The 27,618-nt window shown below is 38.4% G+C and overlaps 1 protein-coding gene across 4 annotated transcripts in view; it reads right to left on the reverse strand.

The window, feature by feature from the left end:
• The window catches only part of NCKAP5 (NCK associated protein 5), a 377,012-nt gene that overhangs the window by 89,473 nt on the left and 259,921 nt on the right, over positions 1-27,618 (reverse strand). For all 4 annotated transcript variants that reach the window (XM_066323141.1, XM_066323142.1, XM_066323143.1 and 1 more), the window contains exons 7-8: positions 27,053-27,202; positions 5,397-5,465 (exon numbers count right to left, since the gene is read on the reverse strand). In XM_066323141.1, coding sequence (XP_066179238.1) covers positions 5,397-5,465; positions 27,053-27,202 — 219 coding nt within the window. The remainder of the gene's footprint in view (positions 1-5,396; positions 5,466-27,052; positions 27,203-27,618) is intronic.

Raw genomic sequence — 27,618 nt, forward strand, 5'->3', positions numbered from 1 at the left:
CTTGTTACTCTTGGCAAAAAAAAAAAAAAAAACCACCACCACCACTGATGTAAACTCAGTTGGGAGCAAGGAGCTGCAGCAGCTAATTCACTTCTGTAAATAATTTACTTCTGCTAGATAGAAAAGCTACATTTGATTCATACTCATAAAATTGCCTAGTATCAAATCATTTTTCCAAACTGGTCCCTAACTTCAGGCAGCCTGAGGAACAAGGCTGCGAAAGAATCGCTCTATACATGATTTAACAGAAGACACAGACTAATATTAGAACAGTAATAACCCACAGAAGTAAACACGCTAGGGTTTTGAAAGCCCATGTGCCTTGCCCTGCAGGCTCTCAGGCTCTCCATCCGACACTGTTCCTTCTGGCAGGTACTTTAAGGTCTGTTTGCTCTACCTGAAAATTGAACAAACCATAGCGAATACATTATTTCTTCACTTTCTGACACAGAGTTGCTTCAGCAAGGAAGAACTAAAAAGGTTCTTTGAAGTGTGCACTAGTCACTCACAGCAGCAGAGCCTACAAAATGACTCCTACAGCTTTACATATTGTACAGAGGAGTGTAAATGGCATAATATTCCAAACGGGGGAAAAAACTGAACCTGCTGATGCATATATGACAAATTTTCCAGCTTTTGAGTGAAGATAGGTATCTAAATGGAAGTACCTGCCAGTGATTCATAGCTCCCATGGAACTCAGTAAGAAAGGTTCTTTAGAAAAATGTGGCTATTTTTTTCTATTATCTAGCAACTTGGCAAACCGTGTTGTTATTACCATTCAAGATTTTTCAGGTCTGTATTTTTGGTATTCAGCAGGAACAGAGGTGGGAAGCCTTCAGTGAAATGTTCTGCAGTTACTAAAATTAATTTAGCACTCAATAAGTGGAATCATAGCCAAATGTTTGCATTTCAAACGAGGTTGCCATTCTACTCCTACAGCATATGGAAATCAGCTGCTAAACTCAACAATGTACTTCATTTTAACTTACAGGTATCAGGAGACACCATGGATGTGAATGAGCAACATGAACCAGCTCCACAAAACTGATAGTCACAACTACCAAAAACTGTGGAAACTGAGATCACTGAAGGCAGCGGAACTGACTTCTGAGATGCAGAAAACCTGAAAATGTGAAGTTCTCACTTATATGAGGCATAACTGTGGCTCAATCCCAGTAAAAAGCAGGCTGTAAAACTACTTGACCTGTGATAACTGCAGTTAATCAAGGTGAAACAAGGAATAGGAAAGAGCTGGCTGGTTCCTTGGTCTGCTGTTCTGCAGAAGGTGACACTCCTTGATTTCACACTGCCTGCCTTTCCTTGGAACTTAACAGCCAAGATCTTAAGGTGATGTTTCCTTTTCTACATTGCAATAAAAGAGATAAAAGAGCCATCTTCACTTTTTCCTTAGGCAATTCTGTTTACAAATATATGTCATAAAGTGGTCTTAATAGAAAAGGTATAAAAGAATGAATCAAAGAAAGGAGACCCTAATGCAACATCTGTTATGCCTTTTACAAGTACTGAGATTTTACACAGCTGCCTTTAATGCATGATTCCATATGCACAAAGACATTCCAAGTGTACTAAAATAAAATATTTATCTTTTATTCAAATCTTAAAAACAGAACGCCTTTTTTTGAGGTAACTCTGCATTTTTGATTAGTTAATTCTTAAAGCATCAGCAAAAATATCACCTACCCCAAGTTGCATAATTTCCTGCATGTGAATATGGTGAAGCTTTGACAGAAATCTCAGTTGGCACAGTGATGTGAATAACCATGACATTGCCACCTACAGATAAACTGACAGCTGAATTCCACAATAGGAAACTGGGATTAAGCATGTTAACCTCAAAGCCCAAAGGTACAGGAAGACAATCCTGGGTTCTGCATTAAATTTTTCAGCAACAGAAAGATACATTTATGGAGTATGTCTGAAATTAAATAAGCTCTTTTCTTATTTATCAAGTACTGGAACATTTCAATGACACCTTTTTCCAAATAGTGTTCCAAGTTTTTTACATTTATACTTCAGAGGTGAACAATTATTTTAAAATCAGTGAATAATTGTTAAAATTCATAAAGGGTTCTGCTCAGCTTGACCCGTATGCTTTTCAGATTTAATCTCTCTGAACACTTGAGTTTCACTGAATTTTACCATCAAAATGATTACAGATCATGCATTTTTTATGTCACAGTTGCAGGCATTTATACAATATTCAATGTAGGGCATTATATGAACGAAAAGTACTATGTAAAATAACTGATTTAAAAAAGAAAAGAAAAATGAGAGAAAATAATGGCAGGCAGAACTTTAAAACCCCAGCTCTGGTATCTCTTTGCTCCAGACAGACAGAAAAATCACAGTGGCTATTTTTACTTCCTTCATATTCAGCTTAATGGCCACCAACACCTGAGCAGAGAGCACCCTGTGCATCACAAGTGTCCTTAGCACTCTGCTGTGACCCCGAGGGACCACGCAGGTCACAGCACCAGGGTGGCCAGGTTAAATGGTGCTGCAGTGCCCTGAGCAGAGTTTGCCTGTGCCTGGGGGAGAGAAGCTGCAATCTGAGGCTGCTGAGCGAGGAGTGAGAGATGGCAGAGTTCTCTCAATAGTTATCAAATGATGTTCCCAGCCTTCAATTCCTCAAGGGCCTGTCAAGGCTCCCAGACATGTAAGAGCCAGAATGGCCAGGGGGTAGCTCGGGAGGAAAACACTCCTTGTGCAGCAGCCCAGGAGAAGTTCATTGCACTCACAACTAACTCGGCTACAAGAGGCAAAAATTAAAAAATTAAAGTCATGGTTGTGGCAGGCACTTGTGGGAATACACACATCTGAGAGTAAGACAGACTTAATTAGCCTAACTAGTCTGGTTAGCCTAACTAACTAGGATGCCGTGGCAAGGACAAACAGAACTTTGAGCTTATGAGAAGATGGGATTAAAACCTGCTTAAGGGAAAAGATTCAATCAACCTCCTACCATAAAGATGTTGTATAATGCATGAGTTGCTTGTATGATCTTCAATCTAATTATTGTAGTAGAAATTATTAACCTCACTGAAATGGTATATAAGACTTGGAAAACCTGAGTAAAATCGAATTCTGATCATGAATCAGTCTTCCATCAATCGCCGATAGACACTCCGATGTTTCAGTGGCAGCTTCAGCTGTCTCAGGTTTGGGTGTGATCACAGCCCTGTGTTCCCAGGAACAGCTCTGCTCCTCACTCCAAACCCACCAGGTGCCCCTGAGGCAAAGTGGGGCTGCAGCACAGAGAGACACACGGCTGCTCCTGAAATGCATCTGCTCCCAAAAACACTGAACAGGCTCTGACAGCCACACTAGGGAAGAGCTGAGGAAATTTTCACTTTCAAGATGAGGAGCTGGTGTAAGGTAAGACATGAAGAGAGCAACCATCAGACTTAAAGCCCTTTTAAAAAAAAAATTCCCAGTGGAAATATTTTCAAATATTTTAAAAATTTTTTTTCTGGAAATCATTTTATTTTCTAAAGATTTCAAGTAAAAATCCCTGCCTGGAAAGGACTTTTTGGTTATTAACTAATTAGATTTCTGTATCATATCCCATTCTCTTTATTGTTACTATAAAGAAAGAGGGTGAGAATGTGTGATTTCTTGTGCAGCTCCACCAAAGGAACATGATCAGGAGGACACTGACCCGGGACTCCTGCAGAATTTGCAACTATTAAATATGGTTTTCTTGCCTCAGTCACTGGCAACAACTTCTTTAGCCCAGCGACCAGAAGGTCCAAGCTGGTGTCAGCTGAAACAATGCTGGTTACAGTGCCTCTGCCAAAGCATTGTGAAACACACAAAAAAAGGATGAGATTAAAAAAAAAAATAAACAGAGAAGCTCAAACCCACAGGTAGTGAGAAGCATTTTCCCCTCAAAAGGTTGACACAGTGACAGAAGATGGATACAGCTGTGATAATACAGAAGAACTGAAAATAGCCAACATAATATTGAAGATAATAAAGTTCATAGCATAGTTTGATTTAATTATATGATCTTTAAACTGAAACAGTGTGTGAAAAACAATCCTGGGTCAGAAATCCATCATGCTACTGCAAACAGAATAAAAGCATGTTTTCTGTCCTTATAATCTGCATGGAGTGTTTTGCTGAAATGGACAGTTATAGTGCTTCACTCATTTCCAAAACTAATTATGTAAGCAGACTTTGTCCTAGACAATCAGAAAATAATTTTAAGTCAGGCTCTGTAATTCAAACAGAAGTTTGTAATTATATGGTAATTTCATCCTTATCACCAAGATATCCATGCATGGTTCAAGTGTGCACTGAAGGAGTCACTCAGGCCACTGCAGCCAAAAGCTCTGTTCCTACCCCACGGCCACAGAACGGGCAGAGCATGACCCACTGGGAAGATTATCTGTGAATTCCCTGAGAAAAATATGTCACAGTGGCAAAAGAGAGGATTTGCTGATGAGAATACGCACCCAACACGAGGTGTCCTGTACCAGAGCTGTATCCCTCATGCTTCCAACACTTCAGCAAAGGCTGATTTAAAATTTAAAAGGCTGGTGTGAAGACTGCAATTGCCATCTGCCCTGGGTTTGCTTGCTCACTCTTTTCTCCAAGGTACAGCTGGGGGTATTTGTGTTTTGTTTGCATGTCAGGTAATTACTTATGCCATGACACATCCTTATTATGGAATGGGTAAAAGATTTCTGGCAAGCAACTCTTTGAGCCACTAAGAGCTTTCAAACTGCTTTAAACTCTGAGGCATGTTGAAGAGCCTTGTTGGGAGGAACAAGTGAGCATCAGCACACGTGTGGAGAAAGCTCCATGCAACAGGAGATAACAGACACTTCTGGAATGTGGGTATTGCTGGAGAGCTCAGACAGTATGTGAGGGGTGAATTATAGTCTAACTGTAACTGGAAGCTCTGATCTAGCCAGGATCTAACTAGGAAAAACCAGCATTAAAAGCTGTGTATGTAACCCCAAGGGGAGCTGAGAGACTCAATTTTAGGGTGATGGCATGTATTACATGGGAAAGCTGAGGGAATTCTTGGTGGGAGAAGCCACTGCCACGTGTTCCACTTCACAGAAAAGGAGTGCACAGCACCTAACAGGCAAATGATGATCTCCTCCTCCTAATGAAAGCAAACCAGTTCTATGTACTGGTCACAGGGATATCAACTTTTCAGTGAAGAGCTGTGGTCAAAACAGGATTTACAGCAGAGGTCGAGGAGAACACCACCTTTGACTGCCAGACACATGTTCTTGGAATTAATTAGAATGAGGTAATACAAAAATTGCAGAACAATGTCAACCTTCTAAGAGAGGGAGAGATTAATTTGTATTAATTTAATTATAGTAGCAGGTAGGAACAACCTTTTTATCTACCTTACCTCATCAAGACATCTTTCATACTGTTCTCTCTGATTTTCATTTTCCAGAGCCAGCGCTGAATTCTCTGCCTACAGTAAAACAGAATAAATAAGTAAATATGTAAATTTAGCACAGGGTATCTTTCACCACATGACAATTCATAAAAGTCCTCAGGGGGCTTACCTACAGTACCTCTTCAAGATCCAGAATAAAATGCACCACACAATTTATTTTGCTGCAGGTTGGTGCTTTTGAGTAAAACCAGAAGTGACATTCATTTATGAGATTATTCACACCCTGCATTACAATTTAGAACAATATCATAGCAGATATTCCACGTATGTCCACCATCTCACCTTGTCAGGTGCAATAGAGCTGGCAGTGAAACACTATAAAAGATATTGACATATCTTCTTTTTTTCCTCTCCCTTTCCTGTTTAGAGGGAACTTGCTACCTGAGAATCACCTGGACACAGAGGCAGCCACTGTCACTGGGAAACAAAAGCCAACATAATGGAAACTCTTAGCTGTGGCAGCTCCTCTCAAGCCTGGTTTCTGCAGTGGGGAACCCCCACAATGCACAGGTCATCCTACTGCTAATTGGTGAATTATTACATCCTCTAACTGGCCCTGATAAATTTAATAGTCTTTACTTAAAAAAAAAAAAATCTGATTATTTCAAGAGTGAGAGATATTTTGCTACATCTAAATCCAGTCTGGAAGTCAGACTTTTTTTCTCCCACATATGTAGTTTTAAATATGATAAAATTTCCTGTGCAATAGAGCCTTTCATCTGTGTTTAGTTTTCATTACACTCACATTTCTGTATAGTGAAGCCTTAAAAATAGCACAAGCTGGTAAGTAAATCACAGTAAATTAAAGTATTTTTCTCCATATATCTATATTGACTTTAGGAGTTCTTACAGTATGAGAAAAGGAAAGTCTCTGAAGTGTGATGCAGTTTCATCAGAGCAAGTTTCAACTAGTCTTCTCTTAAAGACTGAGAAACTAAAACAATATATATAAAAATCTACGAGTTAAAGCTGGCTCTAGAAATCTCTCTGCCTCCCATGCATAACTTCCCATCACAAAACCATAACACCAAAATCAATACATTCCCATAATTACAACTATTATGCAATTTACAGCACTTGCATTACTTTAACCTTCTGCCAACCTATAAAACTTGTTTTTTTATAGCAAGTGCTGTTTCAAAGGAATTGTGGTTACACAAAACAACAGTGATAAATACAGTTAACATTTGTAGTTTTAGAGGAAAATTATTGTAATGTACTGTATGGAAAGACTGTGAAAGATGCACAGTTTCCTCTTGCTTGTTAAAAAAAGTCAATGAATCAACAAAATAAGAATCCTAAAGTCTATTATACTGATTCATTAATAAAAATTTCAAATTCAGCTGAATCACAAAAGGAAGCAAAAGCAAACGTACACTATTATCCAGCATCTTGAAAGAGATTGAAGAGTAGAAGTGTGGTAAGAAACAAGGGCATACAGAGTTTACTTATTTAAAAGTCTAAATAAGCAAGTGTACAGAATCTGTGCTTTATCTCCAGGGTACAATTAAAGCCAGCAAAGGTGGTAAAATGCTCTGCATCATATTTTCACAATGTCACCTATGAATGGGTTCAACATATGGCTATAAAAAGTCTATGGGTGATCCTGCAGAGAGCACGGTGAGATGAGGCAGCAAAAAGTAGCAGATGCCAAAGTGGCAAAGAAGAAGAAGCTGCCAAAGCAAAAGCAGCAGTAGGAAATCAGGAGCTGGAGGGTATACAGTCCTCCAGACTGAAGAGGCCATAGTTTGCTTACACAGAAATATTCTTGCAGATTCACTGATAAAATAAAGAGGCGTTACATAAAATATTCCTGAGCTAAAGATTTTCAGATGTTTTCTGTACTAATATCCCCCTAAAATGCCATCCAAAAGAAATCCTTGCTGTTTTGAAGCAATCATTAAAGGATTAGTCTGCAAAAACTTCCACTCACACATATTGATACACTGATGGATTTTGGTTTTAATTTTGATTTTATTAACAGAAAAACGCATTGTATGATTTTATAAAATAAAACAGCTCAGGCAGACTGCTTACACACAGAGAAGAACTACAGCACACACTTGTACTATATGAAGTATACAGAGAGCTCCCCATGCTTCTCTTACCCCATGTTTTGGAATGCTGTAAAATGGAATGCTACATCTTCCTGGATCTGTTCACTGAACCTCTGATTTCAGCAAGCTATTCCTTTACAAACAGGCTACCAAAATTAGAAAATCCAAACCTGACATCATTATAAAGAAATGCTACATTTCAGCTCGTATCAATCCACAGTGGAAACATCTGTATAATAAACTGATTCTCACACCACTGGTTTTAAAATTGTAGTGAAAGGATGAAATGCAGTCAATGTTAGCTTGACTTTTGTGCTTCTTGATTGCCAAGCAAATCATGCCTATTTATTTGGCAGTTTTGTAATGAGGACTCGAGTAGAAGGGAACACTCGACTGACTTTGCTTTACAACCTGTGCCAGTTCCCACAACATGGGAAAACCAGTATTTGAGACATTAAATCACTCCACAGTGCAACCAAACACTTGATAATAATCCTCATTCTACCGAAAGTATTCATTTGGAAAATTTGTAATAGCACTTACAGTCTCAAAACCCTGCCTCCTAATCCAAACCTTCATTTCAATCCAAATCACTGGGTTTTGAGTCATTGTAAGGCTGCCCAATTTTGCTCCAAAGGATCTGCCTTCTTCTCATACTGTACATTCTGGGCATCGTTTGCCAGTTAAGCAGAGTACATCTCCTTGAAGGAAACTGCTATTAAATTTCCATTTTTATTTTCAGGCCACACTTAGAGAAGGCTAAGCTGCAGGAAGAAGTCCTCCTCTCTTCTCATAGCTTGAAAGCTTTTGCACACTCACAAAAGTGACAGTTCTGGCCCCAGTGCAGCCACTAATCCCATCCATGGACTATGCAGGAACGCTGAGCTTGCTGAGAACAAGCAACTGAGAGTCCTGGGAACAGCATTTTCTGAGATAGCCACAGATTTCTGCAGTGATTCCTGGGTTTAGGCATAGCTGTCCTCGAGGAATTTATGTATATTTTATGTCACACACAGAAATGAACAATCCTTCTCTGTCCCTCAGCCTGGCTAACACAAAGTGATGCAGCCCAGCACACACAGAACTCTCAGTGCCTGCCACCAGCACCTCAGGCACACACGTCATTTCTTGGGGGGACAGCTCCCAAAGCAGAGCAGCATTCAGTCAGCCAAAAGTAACTGTGGCACAACTTAATGAAACATCAGTACACGCTGCTTTTGGGTCATTACAGATTCAAGGATCCTAAAATGTCCAAACAGACGTCCCTCCCGATTCTGATTTGGGAGAAAGTATTTTGCACTAGAGTCTTTCCCACCATTGGAAAATTTAAAGATGGCTTGAACAAGCAGCCTCCAACTTCCTGAATTAGAGACAACACGGTTCTGAATTGTGAGATGGGGTTTGAAAGGTAAAACTTCAGACTACTTTAAAAACAGGCTGCCTTGAATTGATACCACTGCTAACATATAGTCATTATGAGAGGCTTTGTCAACTGATTTTAATTCCTTCCTCAGGACGAAAAACATAGCCTTGGTAATGACAAAAATTCTTTGAGGCAGCTAATAGCTTTCTCTCCCATAGATATTTTTTTCTCTTGTGGGGCAGCTGTTTGCACAGTTTCAAAGTTAATAAAAGGCTACACACCTGATGCTTCAACAGACAATCCTCTGCACTTTTATAATGACAATGCAATTAATTAAAATATTGAATTTTCTACTAGATTGCACGAATAAAAGAGAACTATGCACAAGACAATTTTCCTTACTCAACCTTTGTCTCAGAGCTGAGACAAAACAAAAGGAAGGGAGGGAGAAGAAAGCAAGCAGGGAGTGACATGCATTTTGCACTAAGGGAAGAGGAGATCACAGAATCATAGGCTGCTTTGGATCAGAAAGGACCTTTAAAGATCATCTAGTCCTGGGCAGGAGATGAAGGTCTAAAGGTTGTATGGCTAGTTAGCAGCTCAGCATGCTCTGAAGGTATCATCAATAAAGGTCAAGAGGAACAAAGTTATGACAGTGAACTTTAAAATCCCTGACAGAATGCTACCCCACGGTTACCCTGTGCACTCCTTTGTTATTCATACTAAACCCTTTGTCCATTTGTAGAAAGCTTTATTGATTTACACAGACATTCATTTGTCATGCCCACTGCAGTGTATTAAGAGCTGTCCAAGCACTTCAAATGTACTCAGCAATTTTTTTCCTGCTTTCAGCCCCTGATTTGGTGTATTTGTGTGGTCACAGCTTCCTACAGCACAAGAGAGGTCAAACCCTGTTGCTGGCCAAGTAAGAAGTGATGCTGTTGCATTTTTTCCTTAGGTCCTTGGAGTATTTCTGGTAAGCTGCTGTTCAAGGAAGAGTTTACCACTTTTACCACCTCCGTGTCTTTGGTCACAGGGAACTTTTTGAATGTTTCTGTCCCTGCTATGCAGAAAATGTGTCCTTTGAAAGACTAATCCAGCAAATTGTCAGGGAAAAGTTTAACATCATACTTATGCTGGTCAGAAGAGCTGAAAATTACATTTGTGCTTTTAAATCAATGTAATTGTGGCAACAAAAAAAGCCTTAATTTAATTCTAGCGCTATAACAGCATTTCCACTGGCCACTTTCCAGTGCCTTTTTTATTAGTAAAGACAGCTTTTTGCTAGGAGTAAAAGGGGAAGTGCACCTCAAGGCCACCTGTCAACATTTGGATGTTTCCACCTTGTCCTTTACACTTTTTCCACAACGGATCAAAGCTTGGGCAACTATGGAGCATCTCCCTGCTGAGATGCTCCCTGGCCCTACATCTGAGAGACTGATGAAATAATCAGTGAATTTAGTGGAATAATACCTAAGTAAAATGGGTTTTTTTATTTAAATATCATAGTCTTAACTATTTCTTCTGGGTCATGGAGATGGGAGGAAAAAAACAAAACAGCAAAAAGAACAAATTAGTGATATGATGACAGCCAGGCTTCTCACCCTTGCTTCAAAACACTTAGCCTTCTCAGTAGCATAATTTTCTGTTTTATTTTTTTAATAGCCTGTTATATTTAACCCCACTTAAAACATTTGACATATTTTATCTGAAATACTCAGCCAGTGTTTAATTCTCACTCACTTAAAACATGGCATGGAAGTAATACAATATGTGATGTTAAATAATAAAACACAGAACCATACAAGTGTTAATTATAATTCTGTCTATAAAAAGGCCACCTTGAACCTTATTAGGCAGCACTGGTGGGGATTATTCTTGCAATTCACAACTTCAATAATGGTTTTTTTTAGTTCTTTACTGTTGCAAAAACTATATTAAATCTCAAAAGCAGTCTATCAGGACATGCTCTGCTATAGCTGTGCTACCAATGGGTTTGGAGAACAGAGCAACTTTCTAATGTATGCTACAAATCAGAAGATATTTATTCAACATCAGGAAACTAACCACTTAAGGTTACAAAAAACCCGTTGGGTTTAAATGTTGCAAACAAATGCAGCCCAAGGTCTGCGCAGCTTCTTATGATGCCTCACCAATTATTGATGAGCAGATTCATGTATTTAAACATGAATTTACAGCAGAAATTATGTAACAGTTTTAAAATTCGTGTTGACTTCATGCTGTCAAAGATCAGAGCACGGAACTTGCTCATTTATCCGCAGAGTTTCAGCAGTTTGTAGGGAGAGACTCCCACCCACAGTCCTGGATGGGGCTCATAACCACAGCAAGCCTTTCCTGTCTGCTGAGCATTCCCCAGCCCACACAAGATGGAACAATGGGTGTCCAACCTCAGTGAGGAAGCCTCCCTTTGGAAAGAAGAGTGTAACTAGAATTTAATCCTCCAAATCTACTTATATTGGATAAATGTACAAACTCCAGGAGCCAAATCCAACGAACCAGAACCAAACGAGATTCGTACACTGCTGACGAGACTGTGTCCTAAAAGTGACTAAAGAAAACCTCATATTCCTGGGAATTCCTCTGGGAAATATATATATATATATTTATTTCCCTAGAATTTGGGGCTGGAAATTTTCAACTAGTTCAAGAATGGTAATATTTGTCTTTTTTTTTTTTTTTTTCTTTCAGTTAACACTAAAGTAGTTAAGAATGACAAGCTTTTAAAACCTTCAACATTTTCCCTTCTGACACCACAGAAACGCTTGGAGTTGACATTTTAAGAAGGCTAGGAATAGATCTGGCAAAACAGACTGCATTATAAGCACAGGCTTATCTTCAAACAAATAATCACCTAGGCTACTACTAACAGATATATCAATAATAGAGTTGCATGTTTACCTGCATGCAAATCATAGAAAACAGCAAATTCTACCCAGTATTTACAGAGAAAATAATAGACTCCCAACATTTCCACTGGTAAAGCACTGTCAGTACAGATCTTTGTACAAATGGGTAAAAATTACGAAGGATGTGGGGTTTTTTCCCAAAAAATTCTCCCAAATGATCCCATATAAAACATTTTTTGAGCATGAGGAGTAAAAGAGATTTGAAGAAGCAGAGACAGCCAGCATACAACTTTTCTAACGTTAAAGACATGGTCTATATAACACATTCACACTTGATAAAGGATAGAAGTACAAGCATGGAGAGCCTAAAACCCCACCAGGATTCCCACCCCATTCTTTTTTTCCCTCCCTTCTTGTTTTAACTGATTTTCTCCCTTATGGAATTGTCTCCCTAAGAACTGAGGGCATTTCACTCTGTCAGACTTACTGAGCTTCACCATGTAATATTCACAGGCAGTTATTTCTTTTACCAAAGAAATAAAAATCCCTGGTCCATGAGAAAAGGTCTGAGATCCTGAAACTCTAAGCCAAACTAAGATTCTTACAACTGACACAGACAGAAAAAAGCAAGTGGCAAGGACTTGATTAACAGAAAGTGGCATTTCTTGTATGTGACACACACCTAAGCACCTTTGCATTGAAAAATCTTATGGGAGCCAACCTATCAGATTTGGTCAGCTGCATTCATTTCAATTTTTCTTGCCAAGGGAAATTCTACCTCTTTGAAACAGTAATTATTTGAAATTAGTAAAGATTAGTTGAAAATCATTGACTATCTGTAAACCCAGTACTGAAGATCAATAAAAAAAAACTTATGGTGCAGTTGTTTTCAAGGAAAATATTTGCTTTGCTCTTCAAGGAAACATTTTGGAGAAGATTTTTATCAAATTTAGAAGTGACATTGAAAACAAAGCTAAATTTTGGTTTTGAATCCTTCTGAAATTATACATATGGAAACCAACCTTTGAAAAAGTTTCTAAAAGGTAGTTTTTTTTTTTTTTTTTTTTTTTTTTTTTTTTTTTTTTTTTTTAATTTCAAATCTTTAGGAAAACTCATGTATTTTAAGACATCTTTCCAAGCAATAAGAAAAGCCACTTCAGAATTTACTGTGAGTGAGTTATCCTTCAAGCTGGGCAATTCTGACCATGAGCTCACTGACACTGTGACAGTTTTGTACTTGCTGTGATTCCATTATCCACACCTGAGCAGCACAAAAAGCTTCAAGGTTCATCTAAGGGGAGGCTGAAAAGAATAGGGCATTTCAGTTATGTGTATGAAAATTAATGTTTGGGCCACTTTATCCCAGCAGAAAACATTTCTTATTTTCCCCCTCTTGTCTCTGAGATATTCAGAGAAAATACGGAAATACTCCTGCTGATTCTTGGCACTGGGAAGTGGATATGGAAAAGGAACACAAAGGGAAAAACTGTCTTCAAAGGTAGAAATCCTTGAAATTAAGTTTCAGGAAGACAAGGATTATATAAAGTATATTCAGGATTTTTTTTTTTTTCATTTCTAGAAATTCTGTCTATCAAGAGCAGCTCTTCTCCTCTAAAGTAGCTTTTCCGTGTTTTTTTTCTAATAACATCAAAATGAAAAAAACCCATAATTTCACAGGTCAGTGCAAAAAAAATTGCTTCAGTGCTGTAACTGGTGCTTCCAAGCTGCTCAGTGCACCTGAACCAAAGGGCTGCTATTAAATTATAGTAAACAGTAAAAATTTGGAGCTCAATTTGGCACCATCTTCAAGGAACACCAACACCAACTTCCTCCCCACTCACTCATTCCACTCCCCCCAGGGAAATTAAGGAATTGACTTTGCTCATGGGGGCTGATGATAGAAACAAAATATTCAGATTTTACTGCCTTCCTGCATTTTGTTCCTTCATTTAATGTATAACCTACAACACAAATGTATCCCACACCCAATTATTCTGGATCTCACTGGAAGGTAAAACAACAGATGTTTTGCTCTGACTTCAGAGAAAGGGGATGCTGAATATTTATCAAGAAATATTTTTCCCTAATTATTTACCCTGAGTTCCTTCATTCAGTTCAAACAAAAGTAATTATGAAATAAAATGATTTAAACTGGCAGTCTGGAAAACACTGATTCCATACACTTGAATGTCACGTTCACTGGTTGGGTGATGGGAAACTCATACCAGTTCTCTGCTATGCAAGTGGGAAAATATTTTTTTTTTCTTTTCCAAAGAATCGTGCATGTGTTTTTCTGAAATGGACAAAATAAAACATTCAACTGTTTCACTTTAAAAAACGTCCCTTGAGCTTTTTTTAATTTGAATTCCGGGAAAAAGAATGACTTCTCTTTGTTATACTATGCAATAGATTTTAAAATTACGTGATAGTGTAATTGATACTGCCACAAAGTATTTTTAAACACAATAAAATATAAAATACATTCTTTTCCTCCTCCTATGCTGAATCATTTTATTCTGTCCCTTTAAAAACTTGAAGTTAAAAGCTTTCCACCACAAAAAGCCATTAATGTCGCCTGTTTCACAGTTCGCAACATAAATTTATAACAAGTTTTTCTGTTTTAACTACACGGGAGCACCGAGTTCTTCCTGAAGGCAACATTTCCTGCAATTCCACTCTCTCCATCAGAAGTCACCCATAAGTCAACCTCCCCAGGTATTTCAAAATGAACTTCTCCTGATGGTTTCAGTGATTTCCGTCCCTCCCAGCTAAGGAGCTGTGAAGCCAAGTGCAGCAGGACAGGTATTGGTGCTGTGTGATGGGGAGCAGCAAATGCCACAGAACGGGCAGCAATTGTTTTGTAGCCACTAGCCAACTCCTAATAACTGCATCACAAAATTACTGCTCATTTCTTGCTGGCTGAAATGGAACTCTATTTGCAAACATCGCCCCGTTTCTCCTGAGAGCTTTGAACGTTTTTCTCTTATGCTCTTTACAGCACACAGCAAGAATTGGGCAGTGCCCCTCGCTCCACAGAGCAGCATGCGGCTTCTGCACTGACATTCTTTAAATTGAAAGCTCTGATTCATTTAATTTTTACTCTTTTAGAGTGAATTTGCAGAGTAATTGTATTTGGCCCAGAAGAAGAGCAGCCCCAGCCTCAAATTCTGTCTTTTAAAAGATTCAGCAGATTAGAGGGTTTTTTCTGTTTGTTTGTTTTCTGCCCTATGTAGACTGTGCTCACTTAGAGAAGACGGGATAAGGATCCCATGGAAACTGTCAGATGTGGCAGCATCTGATTGTGATCCTACCTAGTTATAGGAAATGTCTCCTATTGAGCTGGCTGACATCAGGACCATCCACATTGGTTTTTTGGCTTGGATGAGCTGTGAGTGTCCTCATCTCCAGTGATTTTTCTGACCACCACACGGACCAGGCTACAGCTCACACCGTGGTGTGGCCTTGGACCCAATGGACTGGGTTTCTCTCACAGGAAGAGAATCTCCAGCTGCTGCTGGGCTTCCCCAGAGTCAGAGTGACTCCCCAAAACGTGCACAGCACAAGCCTGAGGACCTGCTCCTCTTGCACTACTCCCAAGGCAGACACACAATTATAACAAGTATCTTCCAGCATTAACAGGGAAGCCCCAAGGAAGTCAACTGCCTGCACAAAAATGTATCCCACAACGCCAAAATAAAAGAGAGGCCTGTTGGGAACTTTTTCCTGCACGCAAGAGAGATGTGCCAGAGGAATTTTTCTACTTGGATATTTTTAAAGCTTAGTATATTATGAAAACAGAAAATAAAAAACTGTACAGAAATATATACATCCAAGCCAGCTACATGGAAAGCAAATTCTATTGTAATTACAGATTACTAAGTGCCACTGTGTTACAATAAACTCTTTCTCAATAATTAACTTATGCTTGTCAGCATATATTATTTGTCTCGGATTTTGTTCTTCGTACTTACATTTGCTGGCAAGCTACTTTCAAGGAGGTCCAAGAAATGCCTTAGACCACAACTTTGGGAGAATGTGGCAAACCAGAAGTTCTTAAAAAAGCAAGGTTTGGCTGAAAATCCAAGTCTCATATAGCACACCCTTTAGGCCAAAGTTGATAGGATTCAGTGGTGCCCCAGTAAGAAGCTCAGGCGTGAAATGCACAGCAGCAGCCCAGCCCTGATCTGCAGAATGAGCCAAATTCACATCACACATAATTAAACACAGCTCAAGTGCAGCCACTGGAACTGCACCCACCTTCACATGTCTAAATTTGATAGCCAAATACAATAACATCAGCGTCAAAGATGAGGAAATGTTGCTGTTATCTTATTCCAAGCTCCCGTTCAAGAGCAGGATCAGTGATTAATCAATCGGCCTAAAGGGAAAATGCAGAGAAAAGAACAAAAATAAATCGATGTATGAAATACTATGCAATGTCACATGTACCTCCAACTGATCACATTACTGCTCTGTCAGATTGGCCTGCAATTGGGAAATATTCCTGCCTGGCAGATGTCACCAGCAAGGCAAATGACTTGCTCAAAAAGAGGAGCAATTACCATCGCTTATTTCTATTCAATGTCTCTGTGAAAAATACAGATTTTGCCTAACACTAGCAAAGTTCTACAATGAACTAAGAATACCTATTTTTACTCATCTAAATGGGTAAAATTTTGAATAGTTACCCTGAGGTCTCTACAAAGGGCAAAATATTTGAGGAAAAGAGTATAAAGACGACCATCACTGGAATGGAAAAAAACCCCTATATTGTGCCATAGCAAGAGGAGCCAAGAGGAAGAGTGTTTCCTTAAAAGTGAAGCTATATCAGCACTATCTGCAAAGATCTGCTAAAGCTGGCTCAGGTTGCTCATGCATTGTTCTGCTGGGGCCAATACTCTGGGTCTCAAGAAGAGCTCAAATGAAAGCTATTCCATGCAGCTCCACTGCTTCTGCTACCTGAAATACTTTGCCTGGCAGGGCATTACATAAAAAGACGATGCTGTTTATAAAGCTTGCAACAGAGCCTTTTTCTCTGTTTCACACCTCCCACCTTAATTGAGTCAAATTTATGCATGTATGTGTGTAACAGTAATCTCTGCACGGCACTGGGGAGACACTACAGTGTCTAACAAAATCCTTTTTATGAGACACAGATCAGGCTTAAGTTACAGAAAGAACACTCGTTGTTTAATAAAAAGAATATTATAATGGTCATTATTGGTAACAGCAGCTGAAGTATAATGACATCAGATAGGATGGAAGGAAATTACCAAGGAGGATGCAACAGACTTTTCTCTGACATGTCTAAGGTCTGAATAAGCAAACTCCATACGGTTCAAAAGATGAAAAATGAGGAGCTATCGGAGGCAATTAAAGAGAAACTTCAGCTGTTTCAGCCCCATGACCTCTTCACTGAGAAGCCTCCACTCATGTCCAGATTACCATTCATTGTTAAGGGAAATGCTAACCAAGTCCTGCAGCAGGACAGATGCAATAGAATAAAACACTTTAACTTCTGTCTAAACACACAGCAGTCTCACATAATGCACAATCCTCAGGCCCATTTCTCAGATCTGAAACTGTTGCTGCAATAATTTACAGAGGATTTTGTCTAGCAAAGTAGCCAATGCATAGGTATTTCTAAGAGTTTAATGAAAAACTGAATGAAAAATACAGGTCTCTACTTGCTTCCTCTCTTTAAAATAACCATTTCCTGAAGAATTTAAATGTTAAGACCTAGAGCACTTAGAAGGGTTTTTCTGGAGGAACAGACCATTTGACTAAAGACAAGAAACAGCTTGCTTATTAAAGGGAAACAGCTGTAATCAACAATTGAGCACTTCTCCTAAATAATTTCCCAGTCTTGGCCTTGTCTGAGTACACGCTGCCCAGAAGAGGAATAGGAAAACCCACGAATCCCGAAGATGAAGGAGCACTGTCAGCACATGTGATGGAAGGCCAGCAGGGATGCCAGGTGCTCCTGTGGGAAGGGAAGAAGCTCTGCCCTCTAGATGGCATTATGTGCCTGCAGATCCCAGATGGAGCTGGAGAACCTTGCCAGGTGAGGTACCCACACCCCACCTGCACAGAGGTGAGGAGGATCAGGTGGCAGCTCCTGCTCTGTGTGGGAAGGTGAGAGCTGCACATTCCTGAAGGGCACAGCAGGGCCACAGACCTGTTTTTCCCCAGGTGGGAAGCACAGGAATGGTGGAATGGTGCTCAGCCTAAAGGTGAAAAAAATAATGGAGGTTCTTCCCATGTGGGAAATGGCAACTTAACTGAAAGGGGTGGGAAATATCTGAAAACATATAATAAAAACAAGAAAACAAGCAGAAAAAAAAAAAAAGACACTTTCCTTATGAATAAACAAAACTCTCCTTGACATTTAATAGCTTCTGAAACAGACAAGTACACGCTAAAATGTGCAACTAGCTACACACATGAGGCTATAATGCATCCATGGGTAGCTTTTTTGACTACACACTGAAATTTTACACTTAGTGATAATCAGGTATCTACAGAACCATCAGCAAAAAACAGTTTCATGCATAATGGACCAATGTCAGACTATTCCACTTTTGATTTATCTATCCTCTCTATATATTTATAACTAATCTTGAAATCTGTGCTTGTCACCGTGACAGATTAAGCAGATTTAAAAATAATCGTTTGGGTATTTTCTGCTGTGGACTATCAAATTAGCTGCATAATAAAGCCAGTGAATATTGAATTTCAAGAGTATGTTAATCATACACATTTCACATGTGTAGTTAAGCACTTCCCAACACAGAAGCCAGCCCTGACAGGCGAGAATTCAGCACAGTGCCCCTAATTCTAGTGCATAAGTTAAATATACCTGCCCAGATTCCTTTCTATAATCTTCAATGCTGTATTTCTACAAGATGAACAAAAAAGGAATCACTACCAAATTAAGAAGAAATGCATCACCATGAGACATCAATAATGTTTAAGCATTTTCAAGGTTAGTAAAGAGAAATGAAAAGAGAAATTATTTTACTACGTTGTGACTAAAGAGTTACAAGGGATTCAGCTCTAACAGCAGAGGTAAATTAATTGGGATTTCCTATGCAGCCAGTGGAGAAGGTCCACAGAATACTGGGATTTTTAAAATGTTAGTTTGAAATGAACTGCAACTATTTATTTAGTTTATGAACTGTGGAACTGTCATTACTGTCAGCCAAATTGCATGCATCAGTATGTAAATTAAAAATATAGGGTGTGATTTTAAAAATCTCTGTCGCACAGAAGCTTTCCTCTGAAACAAGTGCCACTGTGAGTAATGAGCAGCCTCACAAAAAAGGGCTTGTGGAGAGCCAGGCCCAGAGTGCACAGCTGAGAGAAACTATTTAAAAAACTACTGAGTCTCACCCTCTCAGTGATGGATGTGTGGGGAGAAACACAACCACCTAGATCTATAACACAGGCCTGGAAAATCTCATTCCATTCTGCAGGGAGAGAGGATTCTCTATTGTACCACACTCCTGATTGCTAAAAATGGTGAGTTACATTAACTGCTGATTATCTGCAGGAAGGCACCACACTGGGAAAGAAGGGCACTGAAAAACTATCATTAGATTACAAAAGGCAGACAGAAAGAGCAGATTCCTTCACTGTAACCTAGCAAGGACTGCACGCAGAATACAGTTAACATTCATTACAACAGAGGAAATCTGACAGGTTTAATAAAACCGAGATGATTTTCCTTGACTTCTGTGACTTACCTTATCTTCACCAACTACACCTATTCCTCAGACCTTCTGGCACCAAAGCATTATTCTTGTGACCATATTCAATACTCTGAACTATTTAAAGATTGTTATGTCAGCCAGCTAAGTATAGCTGTAAGAAAAGAGCCATTGGGCTGGAACTTGGAAAATCCTAGAAAAAAAATTAATTTACAACTTGTTTTTTACAAAAAAAAAAAAAATGTAATTTCATTTGGCTGTGGTAAAATGAACATTAAATGTTTATCTATCTTCTCATTTGTTTCAATAAAATTTCCAGATCTCAATATATTGCCCTGAGGATTCTATTGTATACCTCTAAGTTTTACAACTGCATGCACCAAAACTTATGAAAAAAAATCACCACTGTAGGTGAACTAAAGGATATGCTGAACAGTACCCTGACTAAAATATTAATGTCAAGTGAAAAAAAACCCTGCATATAGGACAAATGCATATATTGCATTTTGTCCCACCACCTGCAAGATGTTGGATTCACTGTCCTGGAAAAGAGCATTTTATTCTGCCTTGTGAAGGAAGAAATCAGGGACAGCACAAGTTACTCATTCCTTTCCTGTGTGCCTTGTCCTTCACTGGGATACACTGATGTCTGTGAAGAGAACTGAAGCTAGAAAGTAACTTTCATGAAAACCTGTTTAGTACATGAGCAGGCCAAAGGGGGAAAAATCTGATATGCAGCAAAATTCACGAGTAGTTGACAGGGGATGACATATGACAGGCTGAAAACAATTAAATGCTTTTTTAAGACACAACAGAACAAGAATAATAGGAGTTGAAGCATACTCTTGAGCACATGGTTGAATTAGCTTATTCAAATATACTACTTTGTGGGTATCTCAGAGTACAAAACAGAGAGCTGATCTGGAAGCTTTTTCTTTTTCAACATGAGCTAAAACCTCAGAAGTTCTGCATGTTGTGACCCAAAACATTTGACTTCTGAACCACTGCCATGGTGTGTCACAGGAGATGCAATTTGATATTCTTTTATTTTCCCTTAGACTCAATCAGAAAAGAAAACAATACTGTTTGTAACTCAGACTGAAATTCCCAGGAGGCACCATGGTTCATTTCAGAAAGCATTTCAAGCTTTTGTTGAACTGAATAGTGAGAAAAATGCAGATAAGCACAGCCTTCCCTGTACCTCTTGGACCATGGAGACAACGACCTAATGCACAGTTATTTATATCAAGACATTCTCCATTTCAGGAGATGGAATTGTTTGGTGAACAGTGGATCAGAAGTTGTGTCCAATGACAGCAGGAAATGGTTACAGCAATGACAGAGTAAATCTGAGCAGCTCTTCTTACATCCAGTGGGCAGAGCTATTTTCAACAATCCTGCTGTAAATTCATATCCCTACTGGATCATCTTGATTTTTCTATGCCAAAAGAGAAATTGCCATGCATTTCAACTGGCTTAGGGGAAAAAAGAAAAAAAAAAAAAAAAAAAAGAAAAAAAGAAAAAAAAAAGAGAGAGAGAGAAAACTAGAAAGCTAAATAATTTTATATGTCTGCAAGAAATACATCCTCTTCTCCTAAGTACCCACCACATCCTGAATTGAACTGTCTGCCCAGGAGAGGTTTCCATTAGTCCTCATCCACATGAGGATATTATTTCCACTAACATCCCAGCAGATAACTCTGTGCCAGCTATGGAGCTTCAGACCCTCGTGGGATGGCTGGAAAAGCCATGGAGGAAGGTGGGAATGTCAGGAGGGGTACAAACATCTGGGAAGGACACGCTTTTGAGGACTTCAACTGGAGCAGGTGAGGACAGACAGCAGGAGGAAAGCAGCCCAGGGCACAAAGGCAAGGAGAAACAGGTAGCAGCCATGAGATTTGCTTTCCAAAGACCAACTGAGCCACTGAGGACCTACAGCAGATGAGCTGAAGCATCAACAGGTGATAGAAAACATCCAGCTTGACAGTACTTGTTAGGTTTTAATTTAGAATTTACTCAGTTATTGGAAAGCTGAAACAGTTTGCTAACACTGTTATCTAGAAAGAGCTGGAATAAACTGGGCTGGTTTTGACACCAGTGATGCAATTCCATGCTGATTCATTATCAACCACTGTGTAAGCCTGGAAATAAGACTTCCCCTGCCTCATTGTCTGATCCCTCGCTACGAAAAACAAAGGAGTTCTTAGGCACGGTTCAGAAAACTAATTATAAAAGTCTCCTAATGAAAAGATTTAAAAGTAAAATAATCCAATAATTAGAATTAAGTAGGTTGGTCTTTGGTGACAAATCAGCATAATGAATCTAGTTATGTGGATGGCCAAGGCATGGGGCTAAGAGGCTTCTGGCTGAATCGCATTAAACACATGGGCTGCAACAAGACTGCAACTTTGGTTCAAGATTTTTAGAATGTTGCTACAAAATATTTAAAAGTTTCATAATTTTTCCATGCATCTAAGTCAAGTGATTCACATTCCTGTACACCAGTGAATCAGCTGACTTCCAATAAACAAGAAGCCTTTCCTCACAGATATTTTCAGAAAGTCGGGCTCTTCGCCTCTGCATATGGTGTGTTTCTTTCCATGGAAAAGAAAATACTAGTTTTTTGCAGTACATGGAAAATAATTTAAATAAAAATAAATAAAGAAAAATAAAAAAAATATTTAAATAAAAATAAGAGAAAATAAAGGAAATAAAAAATTATTTTCTATGTACTGCATACATTGCAGCACATGGAAAATAATTTAAATAAAAATAAGTAAGAGAAAATAAAGAGAAATAAAAACCCCAAACCAGCAACATCCCATTCGAAGTTATCTTCTCAATCTACCCAGAGGAATCATGTACCCTTCTCATATTTCTTTTTTATAGTTCATAGTTCATTGCTATCATGTCTTTCTTCCTCTGCAGAGTAGTAAAAACATAATATCGGAAATACCTGACACACTTCCTCATTTGTTTAATGGTGATGATGCAAGGGAAATTACTCCCCTAATATATTTGAACATTTAGCTTATTATCCTGAGTGAGTTTTCTCCCAAAGCTCAATTTATTAAAACAAAACACATCTTTCTATGATGATCTGGAAAGGGTAAGAGGGCAAAATTCTTTTAATAAAAATTACAGTGGTTTTGTGATTCTACCCCAGCAGAAACTGCTTCTACTGCAGCTTAGTTTACTGAAACTTCCATTGAGTCTCACTCACCCGCAAGCAATGAGATTTTCACACATGAATCAGGCTTTTCATTCAATAATTTCAAGGTTACACTCTAATGCTACCCCAGTGGTTTGCTGAAAAAGGCAAGGTGGGGAGCAGCCCTCAGCCAGTATTTGTTGAGGCCAAAAGAACTCGTGCTCATTGCAGAGGGGGAAGAGGACACTCAGCAAAGCAGGGCAACCTCCTCTTTGCTTATTTTTACTTTGTTTATTTTGAATGCAAATGCTGCGGTTTCACCGAGGTGTTAGCTGTGCACTGTCCCAGCCCCTTCGTGAGCAACCAAAAGCAAATACCTGCTAAGCAAGTATTTGCACTGCTGCAGTTTAAAAGGAGGATGTCCAAAAGAGCTGGAGCATTTCATAGAGTCAGCCACAGTTAATTCATACTGAATTACCCTTCCTGCATAAATGTCTGTGCAAATGACAGACTTAATAAGCCTTCAAAGCTGACACAGTATTTATCATTGATTAAATTTTTAAAATCAAAGTAACTATAGCTTTTACAGACATGTTTAGATTAAGACTGACATTAATGCTGTATATCAGTTTAAATCACTTGCAATTATGCAGGTGCTTGGTGCTTGTATTTCAGTCATTTGAGGCTAAATTGGGGCAGACAACCCACAGCTCCACATTGGATAACAAAGCTTTGGGACACTCTTCAGGCCTTTACAGACATCGTTTGTCTAATATAGAATATTCTCAAAGCTTTCCTCTGTGGACTGTAAATGTGTAAAATGTCCTTGCTGGAAAAAAGAAACAGTAGAGAATCTTGAAATGAAAATCGATATAACCCCTAACATACCCAGGGGAGCAAATTAAGGCTTTGAGAAAAATCTCCAACTTGCATGTATATGACTTTGGAAATGTAACATTACTGTTTTACTGTAATTCTGAAAACGGTGAAAAAATCTCCAATTGCTTATGGGGTTGATGCATGTCCAGAATAAATTATACTTTTTGTATATTTCTGGCTACAATTGGAAAAAAAAAAAAAAAAGGCAATTCTTCTGGTGATGAAAGCAGAATTAAAAAAAGGAAATTCCACCATGGAGTTCATATGTTATTCACTGTATTTCATTAATATTTCATCTTTTGCAGCACTCCAAATACACAGCGAAGATATCAGAGAATGGCTTTTTTCTTTGTAAGAGTTAGAAGGCATTTGATCATAACTACTGAAGTAAATTAAATGGCATTTCAAGAGCAGCCAACTAAAAATGCTGAAGGCACAACGAAATTCTGATATCCAGGAAATCACAATTAATTTCAACCATGTAAAATGGGACACAAGATGGTGTGAACCGGTTTTTTTATTCGTCATCTGTTTCATTTGATTAGAAACTTATGGTATTTATCAGTCAGTAGAGTGGAAATAGAATTTGCTGTAAATGATAAAGGGCGTAAAAAAATTATAGGCAAAAGGAGCAATGGGAGAATATGTTTAGAGATCTCTTATCAAAGTATATGATAGCTTTCACTTGGGCTGACTACAAAGATACTTTATTATAGTGATTTGTATTGTTCAGTGAGAAAATTTCTAGGATAAACAGCAGTTAATAAAACATAAAAGGTATTACTGAAATTTATTTGGCAATACAATTGACAGCAAGAAGAGAAATTTTAAATACAACTTCCATGATACGGAAGCCATTTAAAGAAAGTTTTCTGTGAAAATGAAGCCTTGCTCCTTTTCTCATTCTTAGACTTGCTGCTCCAGATCCAACTGACCAGGATAACTACAGGCTTTTTCCCATTCACAGAAACTCCTGAAGAAAACCACCACGTACCTCACATCTACAACGTCAGCAGTCCAGGAAGGGCAGAAACAATTTGCTCTACATAGGGAACAGGAATTATTTTCCCATGCAGTTATTCCAAACAAAAGAAACTAAATAATCTGGTATATTGTACACATATCTGGAGGACCAACCCATTTATCCCTGAGCTGGTGGAAAGCCTTTCTCTTTTGATACTTCATTCACTGAAAAATTAGCTCAGATTTACCCAACTTTTTATGTGAGCAGCCAAGAGAAGGTATTAACCAGAGCAAAAAACACCTGCTGGATCTAACTTTTTCTAGAATAAAAGCTTCACAGCACTTGTGGAGGTTTTTCCTTAGATGTGCACTGTCAGAGATGTAAATTTATAATAATTGTGTTTTTGTAGAGACTTTAGGAGAAGCTCACCCAAGCAGCACAGTGAGCACAGCTGAGGAGGAAGAGGATGAAGTAACTCCATAATGCCCTAACACACCAGCTTTTCCTGTGCTACAGTTGAGTAACAAACAAACTAATAGGAAGAGATATCAAAAGCTTTCTTACCACTGATGATATTAATGGAATTATATTAATAGGCACTAATGGATTAGGTCACACACTCTGACTATTACTTTTAACAGCTTTGTTTATAGGCAGTGTTCAGATTCTAGAGGGCACAGATGGAGGACCAACTCCAGTAAGCACTTTATTAGCCTTTCTGATTTCATTTATTCAGTAACATCTAATCATGTAAAGTAAGATTAAAGATCCTGACACCCACAGCACAAAAAACTAACAAACAGTATTTTTTTTGTTCCTTTTCTAGATAGACTAATAAAATATTTAGAATAATTAGTCTGAAAATAGTAAAGAATTAGAACAGCTAATGGCATATAACTTTAAAAAAAAGTCTCTTAATAAACCATACAGTCTTTGACATTACAATTCATATTCTTCAAGAGAAAAATACAGCAAAAATACATCACATTAAACAACACACAGTTAACAACACTTTGGTTTGGCTATACTGGAGCACAATTAATGTTGGCCCTGGAGTTCATCTTTCTACTTTGACAGCTCCTTACACTACTTATGTGGATTAATCCTTGAAGTACTGGCATTGTCTAATATGTGGCTTTGAACCAGCCACTGCACAACACCAACACCAGTGAGGAGAGTCTCCACTGCCCTTCCTGAGCCAGCTCCTGCCTCTCCTTAGTGCTACATTTTTTTATCTGGGCCATTTGCCACAGCTGATAAAGGCTGTGACATTACTGAACACCTCTCTACCAGCTGACAACATAAAGAACTGCAAATGTCATGCAGACTGATCAAGAATGAGGCAAAGCAAACTGAAATCACGCACCTTTTGGAAATAAAAGACCACAAGGAACCTACAATCATTCTCCATCAACAGATAAAGAAAGACTATATTAAACTGTACTTTTTTTAGAGTTTTACTGTCTTAAAACTTAGTAGCATGGTTTTTTCTCCTCAGAGCAAAATTAGAGTTATTTAATATTAGAGTTATTTAATTATGTGTTTATTTTACAGTCTAAGCCTTTAAAGTAAAATTGCAGAGACTGCCTACACCTTATTTCAGATCCTGCATTTAGATCCAACCAGGATTGATTGCAACTGTTCTCAAGAACAAAAATCCAGAGTTTAATGTATCAGAGTACAACTTAACCCAAAAATTATCATATAAAACGGCATTCACACTTAAACAAAAATGTATAGGGACAATGATAAATCTATTGCCTACCAACACCTTACCCAGGCAAAATGTCACTCAGATAATTCTAAGGCATTCATTTACCCATACCTATAATGTTACAGAGATGCTTGAACAGAAAAGAAGGGAGAAAACAATAGAAAGGTGAAAAATATGACTTTTTATTAGTTAAAACTTAGATTAAAATATGCAGTCTTATTTTTTTCATAGACACTGAAGCCCACGGTTCTATCAAGGAGCACAAGTTAAGTCCATATATATCGTGGTCAAAAGTTTTACCTGCACCTTGTCCATGGCTGCCTCAGAAAACTTTGAAACTCTTCCTCTAGTTGGAAGCTACCACAACATGCACTATTTTGCAGATCCTAATTTTCCAGAAATGCACTCAAAATGTAGAGTGTGCAGTTCTCCATGAGGTCTACAAGGAAATAGATTTTCCACAGCCCGGCAGTAAAAAGGCCTGAGCTCTCCCAAGCAAGCAGTCCAGCAATTAAAAATTGAGCAATAAACTACACTGGAGCAAAACTAGTTTTATGACAGTTGTTAAACCACCTATATTAGTCTTGCAATATTAATAATTGAAACAAAACGAGTAAAACCGATTTTTCTTATTAAATGGTCCCAAAGGAATTAAAATAATGTATTAAGTTCCTTTTAAAGATATGTGATGCTCAGCATTAGAGAGGGATCCTTTTAGTGGTTTTAAGCTTCTTGTTCATCCTCGGTAAATGAATTGTAAAAAAAATAATACCCCATAACATGAAATCAGGTGAACTGTGAAAGATTAGATTAATACTACAGGGTGATTCAGTGCCAATAAATGAACGAGGCAGGGGGAAGGGTGGTCTTTTATGTGTGAAACTGTTGTGCTTCTTACCTCCAGAGCTTTCAAACGCTCCAAGAGCAATTTTGTTTTTTCCTTTTCCTCCTCAGTGCTGCTGCTCTCACTTCTTGAATCTTCATCTGCCAGCGTGCGAATTTTTTCCATGCCTTCTTTACATCTCCTACTGTCTTCTGACAGCTTTTCCTGAAATGGTTTTTTTAAAATGTCATTACTCACAGGTGCAAATGAAGTTAACTATGCAAATATCTCCGTTTCTCTCTTGTATATGAATGAAGAAAGAAGACAGAAGAAGTTGCAAGTGACATGATTAAAGTACTAAATAAGTGGAGTCATGAAGGGTCTGTGACACATGCTATGCCAATTCTGCAAGTGTATGCACAACTTAACTGCTACATCTACTCCAGATTTTTGAAAAGTAGAACTCATCATGTCTTTAATAACTTCCATTTGCTTCTTTAGAAGTTGCAAAGAACATTGAACATACCAGCTTTCAATGGTAGCACTTTGCCACTGAGAGATAAAGCAGTTTATTGAGGAAAAGCTAACATATGTTCATGCCTAAGGTATTTCATCTTTTTTCATCTACAGCTAATATTGGA

The sequence above is a fragment of the Sylvia atricapilla genome, chromosome 7 (genome assembly GCF_009819655.1).
Source record: "Sylvia atricapilla isolate bSylAtr1 chromosome 7, bSylAtr1.pri, whole genome shotgun sequence".
Taxonomy (NCBI): domain Eukaryota; kingdom Metazoa; phylum Chordata; class Aves; order Passeriformes; family Sylviidae; genus Sylvia; species Sylvia atricapilla.